Source organism: Saimiri boliviensis, chromosome 1, assembly GCF_048565385.1.
Source record: "Saimiri boliviensis isolate mSaiBol1 chromosome 1, mSaiBol1.pri, whole genome shotgun sequence".
NCBI lineage: Eukaryota > Metazoa > Chordata > Mammalia > Primates > Cebidae > Saimiri > Saimiri boliviensis.
The window spans coordinates 75,012,556-75,029,104 of NC_133449.1; the positions used below are offsets into that span (position 1 = coordinate 75,012,556).

Genomic DNA, 16,549 nt, shown 5'->3' on the forward strand with positions numbered 1-16,549 from the left:
CATGACATTACAAAAATCTGGCTGAAAGTTCTAATAGATTATGAAGACCACCTAAGAAGAGTGACCAAGAAATGTACAAAACAATTAATACTGTTTCACTGCTATCAAAGACACTCAGATTATTTTACATCAAGTGAAGCAAAGGAATTAGTAGCTTCACACTGCCACCACTAGGAACTGTAAATACAATAGCACACAATTAGTAATGCACATGTGACTTTTCATTCAAGGCATATATCCTTGGGAAAGCAGGAACATGATAAGAAGAACAAAAGACACATTAAAAAACAAAATGAATAAAGATTTAAAATCTACTCTTGTGCATGCTGAGCAATAACAAAATAGGCAATATAAAATACAGCTTTAGTAATGGTGATATTCATCCTGGGATGTTCAACATGGTATTGAACAGTCATATGAAAAATGTCCACAGCCATTAATACTTGCATAAAAGAAGTGCTCCTGATGCTAAGACACCTAGCCCTAGCTTCATGAATTCATGGCAACCTCAAATAAAACTTTTGAGGTTAGGGGTTTATGGCCACATAATAGAAAAGATGCTTGAGTTTTTTTTTCCACCACATCAATGCTGGTATTTTGTATGACTTTGAAGATACGCTAGCAAGCTAACAATATGTTTTCTAAGAAGTCTAGTAACTATTGTTAGGATAGCCGACTTCAAATCAACTTACATTTAGACATAATAGATAAACTATTATTTAGAATAATATGGAATAAAAACCACTGCTTTGTATGAGCTATTTATGCTGAACATAGAAGTATGCCGGCATTCTTCTTCTCTAAAATGCAACTATAAAAAGATCAGCTATACATTCAAAGTGTCTTACTGGTCTGAAATAGATTTTATACATGAAATATGTTGGTGATTGTGTTGAAGTAAAAAATAAGGATATATTTTCATTTCAGTGCCCTGGGCACAGACAGTTCAGCTCATAGGGAGAATAAAAATTCCTAAGTAAAATCTGTATATTATTAAAGGTTTTAGATTTTTTAACTAAAAACTCACTCTGTATGTTACTAAAGGTTTAGATTTTTAAATAATAAGTGATAATTGACATACTTTCATACAAAATTACAAATGTAAAGTCAAATTACTTCTTCGTAACAGTAGAAGTGATAATATGTATAATTAGGAAAAAGACAAAATTTTAACTTGAAATTAATGTTAAAGCTTTGATTTCTAGGAGGCTATTATTTAAGACAGCCAATATTCTTAAATATGTAAGTATAATCTTATACATATTTTTATGATGTTACATACTTAGAACACATACATATGAAAACTACAGAAAAAGATACTATTAGAAATTACCAAAAAAATTCAGTGTTTTTTACCAACTGAATGGCAAATGCTTCTTTTATTATTTAAAGAATATCTAGCGATCTTATCTCAATCTGCTGTAATTATCAGCATGACAGACTAGTGCCATTTAAATCAATAATTTCCAATCAACATCAAAAGTACACAGTTGACGTCTCACCCTTCATGGCCATAAAATACCTGTCAAAGGTTTAATTTGCAAAAGAGCAACTTGCATTCTCTTAGTTCTCTTAAGCCATTTGGATTCATTTCCAAAGGTGAGTTTAAAAAAAAGTCACTGTGTGGTTACTGGTCTTTCTAGTTAACTAAGAACTGATCAAACTAAAATCCTTTCCCATGTATACTGTTTTCTTTAGAGGATTCAAACATTCCTTCAGGTCTTTATAGACAGATACTGCAAACCTTCCAGGACTTGTCGCTAACTTGCAGTTTGATTCTGCTACCTGCTACGTGAGAAAAGGCTCCTGAACCAATTGAGTGTAATGGGTGGGCCATTACGCCAGCAGATTAAATATTAGATGAACAACTTCAAGTCTGTTTTATAATAGCATTGTAATTACTTTCTGATACTTCTTTCTAAAATGCTTCCAGATACCTAACAACTATCTACAAATCATACTCTTATGCTACATAAATATTGCTTAAACAAAACAAAAACAAACATTTATAAATTCATTGATGATTAGACTAATTAAACTGAAGTTTCATCCTGATTCTTTTTAGATTTTCTACATATAAAATAGATTTTATTCTTTTAAAAAAGTTATGAACTTATATAGCATCATTCTTCTGATACGTTCAAAGTGCTTTATTAATATGCTAACAAAAAGGACTGTGGGTAGCAGGACTGTTATCCTTTATTTTGCTTACAGTGTATGAATTCTAAACTTTAGCACATCAAGTGCAAATATCTCTTTCAGATACCTGTACAAGTATATAAGTGTTATTAAACGGAATGGTGGGTTTATTAAATGCATTTTAAAAAAGCAATTATATTCCAATGCAAAGTAATTAGCAAAAGCATCTGAAACAGGTTAGCTTTTATTTTATTTTGTTTATCTTTTGTCTTTATTTTATTAATTTTTTGAGATGGAGTCTTATTCTGTTGCCCAGGCTGGAGTGCAGTGGCACAATCTTGGCTCACTGCAACCTCTGCCTCTTGGGTTCAAGTGATTCTCGTGCCTCAGACTCCAGAGTAGCTGGGACTACAGGCATGTGCCATCACACCCAGGTAATTTTTTGTATTTTTGGTAGAGGTGGGTTTTGCCATGTTAGCCAAGCTGGTCTTGAACTCCTGACCTCAAATGATCTGCTCACCTTGGCCTCCCAAAGTGCTTGGATTACAGGTGTGAGCCACCCTGCCCAGCCTATTTTTATTTTTTTGAGACAGAGGCTTGCTCTGTTGCCCAGGCTGGAGTACAGTGGTGCAATCTCTGCTCACTGCAACCTCCACCTCCAGTTCAAGGGATTCTCCTGCCTCAACCTCCTGAGTAGCAGGGACTACAGGCATGCACCACCATGTCTGGCTAATTTTTCTACTTTTAGTGGAGATGAGTTTCACCACATTGGCCACACTGTTCTCAAACCCCTGACCTCAGGTGATCTGCCTGCCTCAGCCTCCCCAAAATGCTGGGATTACAGGCCAGATTAGCTTTTAAAATTCTATTTGTACATATCTGGGAGGAAAGTATATGGGGAAATGGAATGATAAAGAAAAATAATAAAAAAGGAAAGTTTTTCTTGGAGTCTATGTTTATATACTATACAATCAAGAAGTCTCCTTTAGATTACCAGTTGGGTAGACTGCTGAAGCTATCAAACAGTTGTAATTTTAAAAATGATTTAAAATACAAGTGGAATACAATGAAAAACACAAAAATCACACCTAAAACTTACATTAGTCAAATTCAATCTTTGAAAATCTTCATAGAACAAAAAGAACATAAAGAAAAGGAACATAAAACACAGAGAACCGGAGCAATGAAATATGTCTCCTATAGACATAATTTCAGGGAGCAAATGAAACAGGTTAATGCACAATGATATGAATGAATCATGTAAACTTTCATGTAAACAGACCTGAAAGGCAATAAGTGGTTGTACCAAGTATTCACTAAAATATGCACTAAAATATGCCAAAAATTTAGAAAAATTAAAAGGTTTATGGTATCTGTGTTGGTGAGTTGTCCTTTGAGGGAAATTACAACTTAAATCTTTCCTGAGGATAACTTAAATGGAATATTTACATAAGGATCCACCCAATAAGATTACCAAGAGTTGTTTTCAGTGTCTTAGAAATAGCTTTCCAGGCTAGCAGCCTAAAGCTATACTCATTTTGAAAGGGACTGTTTTGCAGAGTGTTGTGATTCAAGGCAGAACTGAAAGCTGAACTCTGATCAGAGTTCCAGAATATGGGAAAAGCAGGTGTGTGTAAGGATTTGGCAAACACACATCATAACAACAATGAAAGGTATCATAATGTACGATTGGAGAATAGCAAGAAAAGAATGTTACAAGCTTAAGTCCCCAAGTGGCAAAAGTAATCTGATCTGTAACTGACTTCAGACAAAGGAACACTAACTTTCTCTGCTCAATTCTGCTTTAAAGACCTTCAGAGAAACATTTATTTTTCCTGTTTACAGACCTACTAAGAACCTCTTTATAACAGTTTTCATGTTTAAGCTCATTTTTTATTAGTTGACACTCAGAGGATATGAAAAATAGCCTGTCACTATTTCCTTCATTTATTCATTCAACAAACATTTATTAAATATTACTACTTGGTGCTGGGCATACAAGGTCCTTGTACTTTTAAATAGCCGACTGCTGACTGAGAGAAAGAGATTTGTAAGTAGATAATTATATTGGGATGACAGTATGCTGTGGTAGAGAATAATAGAAAAAGATATGGGAAAGAGATTTAACTTTACTGCAAGGAGCCATGAGGGGAGTGTTTATAAAAGTGCTATTTCAGTAGAAACTATCAAGGGAAGATGGGTATTTCAAGGCAACAACAGCAAATGCTTGACACAAGAATGAAAGTACAGCACATTTCAGATACAGTAAGCAACTTATAACTGGTCTGTAGAATGAAAAAAATGAGAGAGAGGTAAGAGAAGGCTGTAAAGGGAGGGGACAGGATTTGCAAGGACACGAGGCCATGCTGAGTAGTTTGTAAGTTTATTCTCTTAGGGGCTACCAGGTGGATTTTTTTTTTTTTTTTTTGAGACAGTCTCACTCTGTCCCCCAGTTTCAAGTGCTGTGGTGTGATCTCAGCTCATAGCAACCTCTACCTCCCGGGTTTGATAAATTCTCCTGCATCAGCCTCCTGAGTAGCTGGGACTACAGGCGCATGCCGCCATGCCTGGCTAATTCTTTGTATTTTGTTAGAGACGGGGTTTCGCCATGTTGCCCAGGGTGGTCTTGAAATCCTTAGCTAAGGCAATCCACCCACCTCGGCCTCCCAAAGTGCTGGGATTACAGGAATGAGCTACCACGCCCAGCCTACCAGATGGATTTTGAGGCTTCATATATTCAAATGATTACTTAAGCTTCCCAGTTACATCTTTTTTATATTTTATAAGCCTTTCTTTCCTTACAAGTAGATCTTTGCTTTTATTCCTTTAACCCTTTTCGGAATCCCCTATAAATTCTCACTTTTTCTCAGCCCAGAACTAAATACAAAAGTCTCACAAGTAGCTAACTGTACTGAGTACACAGACATTGTCCCACACACTATATGCTTCTATTTAAGTATTATAATAGCAATTATTAAAATAGCTCTTCTCATTATTTTTGGTATTCACCAGAAGGACTTAGTTTAGTTGTATAGAAACAAAGTACGGAGGAATAAAATAAAGAAATTGCTAAAGAAGTTTTAGTGGTCTCTTAAGTAATAAGTAAGAACTCTTGTAACTCAATAGCCAACCCCCACCCCCAAAACAAACTGTTAACTCAATTAAAAAGTGGGCTAAGTACTCGAATAGACATTTCTTCAAAGAAGACATACAAATGAACAACAGGTTACATGAAAAGATGTTCAATGTCACTAATCATCAGGAAAATGCAAATCAGCATCATAATGAGATATCATTCCATGCTTATTTCTAACAAGCTATTGTTTGAAACAATATTGGCTATTATTTAATAAACAAAAGTAGCGAGTGTTGATGAGAATATGGAGAAACTGGAATCCTTGCATACTGTTGGTGGTAATATACAATTGTGCAACTGTTACAGAAAACGGATGAAGGTGCCTGAAAAAATTAAAAACAGAACTACCATACGATCCAGCAATCCCACTTTGGGGTATTTATAAAAAAAAACTGAAATCAAAAACTGAAGATCTTGAAGAGATTTTAGCACTCCTATGTTCACTGCAGCATTATTCACAATAGCCAATATGTGATAACAACCTAAATGTCCATGGACAGATGAATGGATAAAAAGAATGTGGCATATACCTACAGTGAAATACCATTCGGCCTTTAAAAAGTAGTCAGTTCTGTTACATGCTACAACATAGATGAGCCTTTAAGTCAGTTACAGAAAGACAACTACTGCATGGTTCTACTTATAAGAAGTATCTAAAACGGATTCACAGAATCAAAGACTGGAATAGTGGTAGACAGGAACTGGAAGGAAAGGGAAAAATGGGCAGTTACTAATCTACAGGAATTAAGCTTCAGCTAAGCAACGTGAATAAGTTCTGAAGATCTGCTATAAAACACTGTATCCATAGTCAATAATAATGTATTGTACACTCAATTTTTTTATAAAAAGAGCTCTCATGTTAACTGTTCTTATCACAATAAAATAAAATGTTTAAAACATTGAGTCTTCCAATTTATGAACATAGTATGCCCTTCCATTTATTTATTCTTTTATATCTTTCAGAATGTTTTAGTTTTCTGCCTAAAGGTCTTGGATATTTCTTGTTAGCTTTATTCTTAGCATATTATCTATTTTTAACACTCTTGTAAATATTTAGAAAATGTTTGTTTTTAATAAACAATTTTAAAAGATAAACTTTAAGATATAATTTACATGTAGTAATATGCATCCATTTTAAATTTGATGTTTTAACAAATATATACTCTTGGGTAATCAGACACAATAAGGCTATAAATCTTTTACATCTCTCTAGAAGGTTTGCTCATGCTCACATACTTTTGCAGTCATTTCTGCCTACCCTGGCATCAGGCAATTCACCAATCTGCTTTCTGTCATGCTACATTAGTTTTGCTTGTTGTTGAGTTTCATGTGAAATAATTACATATGTGCTCTTTTGGGCTCTCAGCATAATATCTCCAAGATTCATTTACATTATTGTGTATTTCAGTGTCTTGTTCCTTTGCATTGCTGGGTAGTATTCTATTGTATGGGTGTATCAGGATGTGTTTATTCATTTGTGTGGTGATGGACATTAAAATTTTGTCCTATTTCTGGATACTACAAACAAAACTGCTATAAAATTTTGTGTGAAAGTTTTTGAATAGCCAAATGTTTTTAGTTTCTTTGGTTATATACCTTAAAATGGAATTGTTGGGGTCATGTAAGTGCATGTTTAGCTTTATAGGCAATGGCCTATTTTTCAAGATGGTTGTACCATTTTACATTCCTACCAGCAAAATGTGAGAATTCTAGTTGCTCCAAATCCCTCTCACACTTGTTACTGTCAGTCTTTTAAATTTTAGTCATTTTCATAGTGGTATCTCACTGTGGCTTTGATTTTCATTTGCTTGATAACTAATGATACTAAAAATATTTCTTATGTGCTTGCTGGTCATTAATTTTATTAAAATAGAATTTATTTTCAAATATTATCTCCAGTAATCTTGTAATTTTGAAGGGATTTTCTATGTACAAATCATACTTCTGGTGAATAATGATAATTTTATTTGTCTTCTTTCATCTGTTATATCTTTTGATTTCTTTTTCTTGCCTTAGGTTCTATTCAACATGATGATGTAGAATAGAAGTGATTGATAGTGGACTTTCCTGTCTTTTAATCTGTCACAAATGGAAAGCTTTCAATGTTTCATAATTAAGTATGTTTGCTATAGGCTTTTTATTTGTACATTTTAGCAGATTAATAAAGTAATAAAGTTCCTTTCTATCCCCAGAGGTTAAGAATCGTGGTTCTTTTCTCCCTGTGGACCATGAGAGGATGTTGATATTTTTCCAATCTTTTTCTATATGTGCTTCAGTTTTCTTTATTCTGTTAATGTTGCCAATGACATTGCTTGATTTTTGAAAAATTAAACAATCTTGCATTCCTAGAATAAATCCAAATTGACCATGGTATGTTAACCTTTTAAAATACTTCTGGCTTGAATTTGCTAATTATTTTCTATAGGAGTTTTGCATCTATGTTCATAACTGAAATTTGCAAAGAATTTTCCTTTCTTACAATAAACTTAAAGTGATTTTGCTTTTAAGAAAAGCTAGGTCTTTTTAAAGAAAAGCCACATATTTATGCCTTATTCCATTGGGACACTTGTTCCTGGAAGTTAGCCACCATGCTATGAGGAAGCCCACACAAGAGAAGTAGAGAGACCATATGGAGAGGCCACATGTAGGTGTTCCAACTGACAGTCTGGCAGAGGTCTTATTAGCTGAAAGCCAGCCCCAGACATCATGGAGCATAAACAAGTCACTATCACTGTGTCCTATCTAAATTCTTTTTGTTTGTTTGTTTGTTTTTATGAGACGGAGTTTCGCTCTTGTTACCCACGCTAGAGTGCAATGGTGCGATCTCGGCTCACCGCAACCTCTGCCTCCTGGGTTCAGGCAATTCTCCTGCCTCAGCCTCCTGAGTAGCTCGGATTACAGGCACGCACCACCATGCCGAGCTAATTTTTTGTATTTTTAGTAGAGACGGGGTTTCACCATGTTGACCAGGATGGTCTCGATCTCTTGACCTCGTGATCCACCTGCCTCGGCCTCCCAAAGTGCTGGAATTACAGGTGTGAGCCACTGCGCCTGGCCCTATCTAAATTCTTAACTCACAGAATCTATTAATGTAATAAGACAGTTGTTTTATGCCAGTAAGTTTTGTTGTTGTTGTTGTTTTTCTTGTTTTTCCTGTAAGTAGAGTTGGGGTGTCACTATTGCCTAGACTGGTCTCAAAGTCCTGGGCTCAAGAGATCCTCCCACCTCATCCTCTCAAAGTGTTGGGTATAGGCGTGAGTCACCGTGCCTCAACCTGCAGTGGTTTTTAATGCAGCAACAGATAACTTGAAAGAGGAAGGGTGGGAAAGTATCTTGGGACTGTTCAAAGCATAATCTCATAAGCAACAGGGTACTTCTTTGGGTAAATCTGAAACAAATGTAACAAGGTGAATCTGGCATGTAGCTTCCTATCTATATTGCATAGAACTGTTCTGTCTGGGAAAAACAAATACTAATACATGGTGGTGCTGTGGTGAAACTGTCACAGTTTTCTGATTCCTGAAGAGGTTTGTGTCCCCCTAAATTTTAAGGGCTCCTATTATTATATGTTCATTATTATCTGTGAAGCACTACACAAAAATAGGTATAAAAATGTGGTTTAATACAAGGATGGCAATATGTGATAGGAAAGTGCACTGACTCTGGAATCTAATAAGGCTCAGGTTCAAATCCTGGATTCACCATTTACTGACTCTGTGACCTTGCACAAGTTACCTTCCCTATTGGCCTCAGTCTTCATGGAGTTAAGTAAAATCAAAATTATTGTTTCTGAAATACTTGTTAGATATTCAATAAATAATGGACATCATTATTATATTCTAATATTTCCAATGAAATTAACTTCCATTGACAAAAATATAATCTTAGAGTACAACTACAGTTATAAAATATAAACTAACAAAAAAACAGATTATTCATATATATGTGGAAATTATATTGGATCTTACTTTCCCTCATCACTAACACCGCTGTGTAGAAATAATGACCAAATGCTCCTAAAAGTATGAATTTATCTTCATCAGTTCAGTAAGTGCGCCAAATATTCACAATGTACAGTCTATAGAAAAATAATATAGCAAAAATATAAGCAAATTACTTCCCTCCTCCCCATGATTACAATGAACAACTTAAGGTATTTTTTAACAAATGCTCCTTACATCACTTAGCTGCCTGTTGCAGAGTGGGGTGGCTGCGTTGGTACTGTGCTTATTCCCTGCCTTTAAAGCTGCATCTCTTCTTGCTTGCTCAAGCAGAACTCTTGCTCTTTCCTTAAGTTCTTCTTGTCTAGATAACATTCGATGCTTAAAAGCAAAGGTACAAAATTAGAAGCCAAAAAAAAAGAACAGATAATCTACATTTGTAAACTAATGAAAGGTTAGACAATCTGCTGAAATAATAGAGATCATGAATAAGATTGTAGCTTCATGAGATTACCTATGGAGAATATTAATATTGACTAGAAACCGTGGAATGAATACATAAATCTTGATATAAGGGAAATAAATCTTTACTGTCTATAACTGATTAAATTTAATTATAATTTGATTAGAACATATTCTCATTAGGTATGAGGCTCATATATATTATATATATTATCAGCATTTGCTCATAAACACAATATAATCTGACAAAGAAATTTTTTAACATTCAGAGTTTTATTTTCAGTCTTATAGAATTGATAACGTTTTCCAAATTTGAATGTTAATAAAATATTAAATGTCTGTGGCAACAAATTCTTGAGAATGTTTATAGAAAATTCAAAGCCATTATATTTCATTAAAAAAAATGTAAAACTAGTCTTCTCCATTGCTCACTATCCGTATAAAAACAACTGACAATATCAGAACTGGAAAAGTATTCTCCTGGATTAATCTGTAATTTTATAATATAATTTTGGAGAACAACAGATATTGTCCATCAACAGAGATCAGTTCTCAAATAAAATTTAAAAAGCATAAATATTCATCTTCCTTACAGTCTAAATTCCTTTTTTTTCTACTAAGTAACCAACTTCTGGCTTTAGATGTCTATTATTATTATCTGGTACTTAATTTCTTTTATTTCCCTTTCATTGCATAGTTTTGGTTCAATCATAAGTATCACTTTCAAGGAAAAGAAAATAAGTACAGCTATTACTTTATTTCATATTATTTGAGACTATCTTTTTAAAGATAAGTTCAGCATTTTGATGTTTCTTTGTGATCTTTATATTTTACTATTTATTAAAGCTTTTTTTCTATAATCTTAAAGAAGAAAAGATTTTTCTTAAAGTGTACAATTCAGTAGTTTTTAGTATTTCATAAGGTTATGAACAATCACCACTACCTAATTCCAGGACATTTTCATCACCTAAGATTTTTAAGAGGATTAAACAAAAATTCTTAATAGCTACAAATAAAATGTTTAAGTGATAATGATAGGTCTAAGTTCATGTTGAACAGGACACAATAGAATTGGTCATTACATTTGACTGGTTACAATATCAACAGTGTCTCAAAAACAGACAAAATTAATTAAAAGAACACTGAATTTTCAGTCAAGATGTCAGGCTGTTAATCCCTCTTCCACTAATAATAAGCAATGTAACCTAGAGCAGGTCAGTTAAAAACTCACCACATTCCATTACATGATGTTTAAGAATTGTGGAGTCAGACAGACCTGGGTTCAAATATCAGTTCCACCACTTAACTATGGGCAAGTTAATTTCTCTAAGCCTCAGTTTCCTCATTTATAAAGTAAGGATAAAAAGAGACCAACACTCAGAAGGACAGAGCAAAGATTAGATAATAGTATAATGTACTGAGCAAAGGTACATGGCAAGCACTGAATAAATGTTAACTATTTGTTTTAATCCCTCAATTACCTAATCTTTGAAACGAGGGATCATCTTTAAAATCCCACTAGCTCTAATTTCTGTGATTTTATCGTCTTCAGTGATTACAACCAACTACAGAGACAGTGAAAAACTGTTTTGGTCTTAACACCAAAATCAAATCACCAATTGTGTTTAAGAGCACAGAAACATAATTTTTTTTTTTTTCTGGCTAGAAATGCAATTCACTACAGATATTTTGGAAAATAAATATTAGTTAAAAAGAAGAAAAATTAAAAATCAGTAGTAGTCCTGTTATCCAGAGACAATCACTGTAGAATCATGCTTTTTTTTCACTTAGTGTATTTTCAGCATTTTCTCAAGGTCTTAAATATTTTTTGAAAACATATTTTTAAAAATTATCTTATTTTATTACTTTTTTGAGACAGGGTCTTGCTATGTCACCCAGGCTGGAGTCCAGTGGTATGATCACGGCTCACTGCAGCCTTGACCTATCAGGCTCAAGCGATTGTTTCACTTTAGCCTCTCAAAATACTGGGATTACAGGTTTGAGCCACCATGCCCAGCCTAAAACATGATTTTTAATTGGCTACCTTACATTATATTGTATAGATGCATCATACATTAGTTAACTTGCATTATTTTGCTGAACATTTAGGTTGCATACAATTTTTTATGGTCATAAATAATGCTTTATGAATATCTTTAAAGGTAAATTTTTATTACACAATTCTAATTATTTCCTTAGGAAAAATTCCTGAAAGTGGGATCTAATGAGATAAACATTTTTAAGGAATTTGACGCACATTGTTAAACTGTCCTTCAGTAATGTTGACCACTTTGTACTTCAGCTATAATTACTTTTTAATGGTATTATGGTAAAAAAAAAAAAAAAAAAAAAAAAAAAAAAAAGACATTAAAGTGGAGAAGCACAGACTTTGAAGACAAGGTTGCTTTTGAATTCAAACTTATAACATTTACCATGTAACCTTAAGTAACCCTGCAAAACCCAGATTTCCCACATATAAAATAGGATTTGACTATTTATCTTATGGGTTGTAAAATTTAAGAGATATGTGTAAGATATATAACTGTCATCACATGTATTAAGTATCCAAATGGACAACATTATGACTTTGTTAAGTATATAAAGCCATATTAAAGTTACTAAATTTCCTCAAATCCAATGCTCTTAATTGTAAGATTTGCTATTATTTTATGAACTACTAAGAAAGAACAAATGCTGCCAATTAAACTCTGATATACTACATATCTTGATTTCAGAGAAGTTAAAATGTAAAAAGATGTATATTTGAGAATTCAAATACTGTGTATCAAAGAGAAACAGATTTTTAATTGTCCAAAATTCAGCTGGTATTTAATTGTCCAAATTCAGCTGATTTTTAATTGTCCAAAATTCAATTTTAAAAACCTACCAAATGTCAGCACCTCTATTACACTGTTTATTGTTAGACATTACTTTTGCCAATCCAGTGTCAATAAAAACCTTTAAATTTACCCTAAGCAAAATTCTGACCAATAAGCCAATGAATGGCCAATGGAAAACATATATGGAACTATCAATAGATGTTGCTTCTATCATCCAGTAAACTTTAAACATCTGAATAGAATCACAGAATGATGGTTTCACAGCTAAAGGGGTTCTTAAAGATTACTTCATTTAACAAACATGGAAAATAAGATCGCAAGAGACTAAATGGCTAGTTAACATGTCACACTACTAATTACTGGGAGAGCCAAAATGAGAATCCAGGCTCACTGATTCCCAGTCCAGGGTATTTTTAATTTTAAACATCAATCAATTTCTAGTTTTAATTAAACATATTTGCCTTAAAAATCTGGTTTCTAAGAAAAATCTGGCCAGGTGCAGTGGCTCATGCCTGTAATCCCAGCACTTTGGGAGGCTGAGGCAGGCAGATCACCTGAGGTTAGGAGTTTGAGACCAGCCTGCCTAACATGGTGAAACCCTATCTCTACTAAAAATACAAAAATTAACGGGGCATGGTGGCGCACACCTGTAGTCCCAGCTACCGGGGAGGCTGAGGTAGGAGAATCACTTGAACCTGGAGGCAGAGGTTGCAGTGAGGTGAGATTATGCCATTGCACTCCAGCCTGAGTGACAGAGTGAGACTCCATCTCAGAAAAAAAAAAAGAAAGAGAAATAATATTGAATATTACAATTCAGGGTCATCAAGTTTTTGCAATTGTCAATCACTAGATGTTTATTGGTTATCTACTATGTGTGGATATTATGTTGTCCTGAAAGCTTTCAGAGAGATTTAGCTACTTAAAACTTTTGATTTGAAGTTTATGATTAGGAGAACAGGGGCTTGCTTTAACAGCTATTATACTTCTTTGATTCTAAGATGTAAATTCTTTCTTGATACCTCTGAAAACTTATAAATGGCAGCATCTTACACTCTGTCATCCAGGTGGCAGTCAAGACATGGTTGTCTACCTATATATATATTGCTTGGTATTTCTGGTGGCATGATGGCAATTCCTTGATGTTTCAGTCAACACCACTTGAGGACTATTTGAGAAAAAAACATAACTCCAGGTTACTGTCTAAAAATCTTTTGTTGAAAGCTTCTGGCAAAGCCAAGAAAGTGCTATTATCAATGAGTATACTGACTTGGAAGAAAATCCCACAGACAGTTGTGGAGAAATTGTATAAATTCAGAAATTCTCTGATTTTTTGGTCTCAGAATCCCCATATATGCTTAAAAATTATTGAGGATCCCAAAGAACTCTTGCTTATATGGATTATATCTATTGATATTTGCCATTTTTGATATTAAAACTAATATACTTTTAATACATTGTTTTTTTCATTTAGAAGTAGCCACAATGAACTCATTAGATGTTAACATATTTTAATAATCATGTAACCTCCAGAAAATCCCACTGTACTCTTGTGAGAGAACGAGAGTGATAAAGGCAAACAATGCCCAAGTATCATTATAAAAATAGCTTTAACTGAAAGGGACATGGAGAACTTCAGAGGCCCCCAAATCAGGCTTTGAGAACCATTTACTGTAACACAATGCTTTTGATGGCACAGAGGATAACTGTGTGGAAAAAAACAGGAATACCAACAATCTAAATCAAAAAGTGATTCAGAAGAGTTGGATTCTAAATGCGAAAAACTTTTAGGAATACCTTAATCAATTTATTTTGCCTAAAATTTCTCCTTATGTATATATAAGAGTGTTATTTGATCAAATAATCTATGCCTAAATAAGTCTAAAAGAGGTCTTTCAATAGATATAAAAATTCTAAGTGAGAGGAAAACCATATATCATAATTTTATTGACAATGTTGTTCTTTTTTGTTGTGGTACATAAAATAACAGTATATCTTATAACTGATGGTACCAGAGATTCAAGTAAAAACAGTAAAGTATTAATATCATCAGTAAGAGAAAGGTTAAAACTGCACACTATTCCCTCCATGAGGAGAAATTTGGATGCTGCTGGGATTTTTAACCACAAGTAATGATGGGACTAAAAATGCCAGTGAAAATACCTAAGGAAAATGCTTTAAATGGGAAATATTTAATTTGGTATTATACCCTTTTAGAATCATGTTCTTATTAAATGGAATATTGAAACATTTTGCTTTATCTTATAGTAGAATATTGTTTTTATAAGTAATAATATTTTTATTTGAAAAGCTGACATTCTTTGTCCTTCAATTTTTTTATAGCCTTATTATACAATAATCTTCAATACTGAAATTGGAATTTGTAGGCTTAAAATATTATATCATAAACCTTAAATATACAGCAGGCATATTTCAGGTTTTTCTTTTCTTGAGACAGGGACTCACTGTGTTACCCATGCTGGTTTCAAACTCCTGGGCCAAAGCAATCCTCTTTCCTCAGCCTCCCAAATAGCGGGGACTCAGGCACACACTACTGCATGGCCTCAGGAGTTTTTATAATAGAAATTATATTTCACCTTTAATCGTTCTAACATCTATGAAAGCAAAAAGAAACAAAAACAGAGAATAACTAATTACTAAATATAGTATTCACCATTCTAACTCACTTACCTGGACTGTTTTTGATGAATGATCTGCATGATTTAAAGTGGTTCTATCAGCATCTGGATCAGACTCTGTCTGCCTCAGGGAAGTATGTTTTTTCTTCGCAAGGTCTACATCTCTACTATATGAGTATCCAAGTTTAGAAGTAGGAGATAAACTTGTTTTTTTGATAGGTGATTCTGGATCTGATCTACATTCTAAAGATCTGGAATTCTCTAATTTTTCTTTCTCCAAGTTACTACTGATGTCTAGAGTTTGAAGCTTTTGCTCATCTGTCTCCTCACAAATAAAGGGTGGAGATAGATCCTTCTTCTTATCACTAACATATAAGTCACTCAATTCTAAAGTCTCAGCTTTCAATAGTCTCTTTTTGCCTAACAAAACCTGTGCTTGGGTTGAATCTGTACTAGAACACATTCCAGGGTCATCGGATCCTGAAGTCCTTCCAGAACTCTGCTGAGACTTTTGGGGTTCTGTGTCACTTTTAGTCCTGCGACAGTAAGGGGAGGCTGTGCTTGGACTAAGGTGATCATCAGGAGTTTGATGCTCACTTTCTGACTCTCCAACCCCACTATCATTTACAAATACAGAGTCATCCTGTGATAAGAAGTCTACTGCTCCGCTGATAGGCTGTTGTAGTTCAGGCTCCCGCTTCAAATCACTAAGCTCTGCATAGAATTTTTCTTGATCAACAGAACTGTTTGTATCTGTTTCGTAGTTTCCAACTTTATATGTGCTTTTACTGCTGTTTTCTTCTATCTGAACGACATTTAGTTCTTGGCCACTGAAATGTGCCCTTATTTGATAGAGGTAAGTCATAACAGTCAGTTTATCAGGAATTGCTAATAAAACCATATCAGAAGGTTCCAATAACCGAGAAATCCCTATGCTGGCAAATCCATCGTATGCCTTCAAAGAAAAGAAAAACAAAAGATATATTGAACAGTTCACATAATTCATACATTTTAAAAAGAGCAAATTTTTAATTTTTGTTGTTTTTGTTGTTATTGGAGGGTACGTTACTGACATTATGTTATATGAAAATAACAAAATTCCAAAAGTCAGCAATGTATAAAAGTGGGGGTAGAGGCAAGAAAAAAAGGGTAATAAATAATAATTAAAATACTTTTTCCAATAAATGAAATAAGCAAAAATGAGAGTAAAAGTTTTTAAAACTCTGAGGATGGACTTTTAAGATAAGGAACTAAGGTATAAAGAAACATTAGACTAATCCATATTGAGCTTTATCATTTCTATCAACCTCTTTTCCATGATCATGTAATTGCAGTGATTTGTGAAGAAAAAGCACAGCTAGATAAGTCAAAAGAACTAACTACTAGATTACTTGA

General features: G+C 33.7%; 1 protein-coding gene across 15 annotated transcripts in view; it reads right to left on the minus strand.

The window, feature by feature from the left end:
• Window positions 1-16,549, minus strand: part of EHBP1 (EH domain binding protein 1) — a 560,843-nt gene that overhangs the window by 82,848 nt on the left and 461,446 nt on the right. For all 15 annotated transcript variants that reach the window (XM_074399272.1, XM_074399282.1, XM_074399294.1 and 12 more), the window contains 2 exons: window positions 15,207-16,109; window positions 9,454-9,597 (listed from right to left, as the gene is read on the minus strand). In XM_074399272.1, coding sequence (XP_074255373.1) covers window positions 9,454-9,597; window positions 15,207-16,109 — 1,047 coding nt within the window. The remainder of the gene's footprint in view (window positions 1-9,453; window positions 9,598-15,206; window positions 16,110-16,549) is intronic.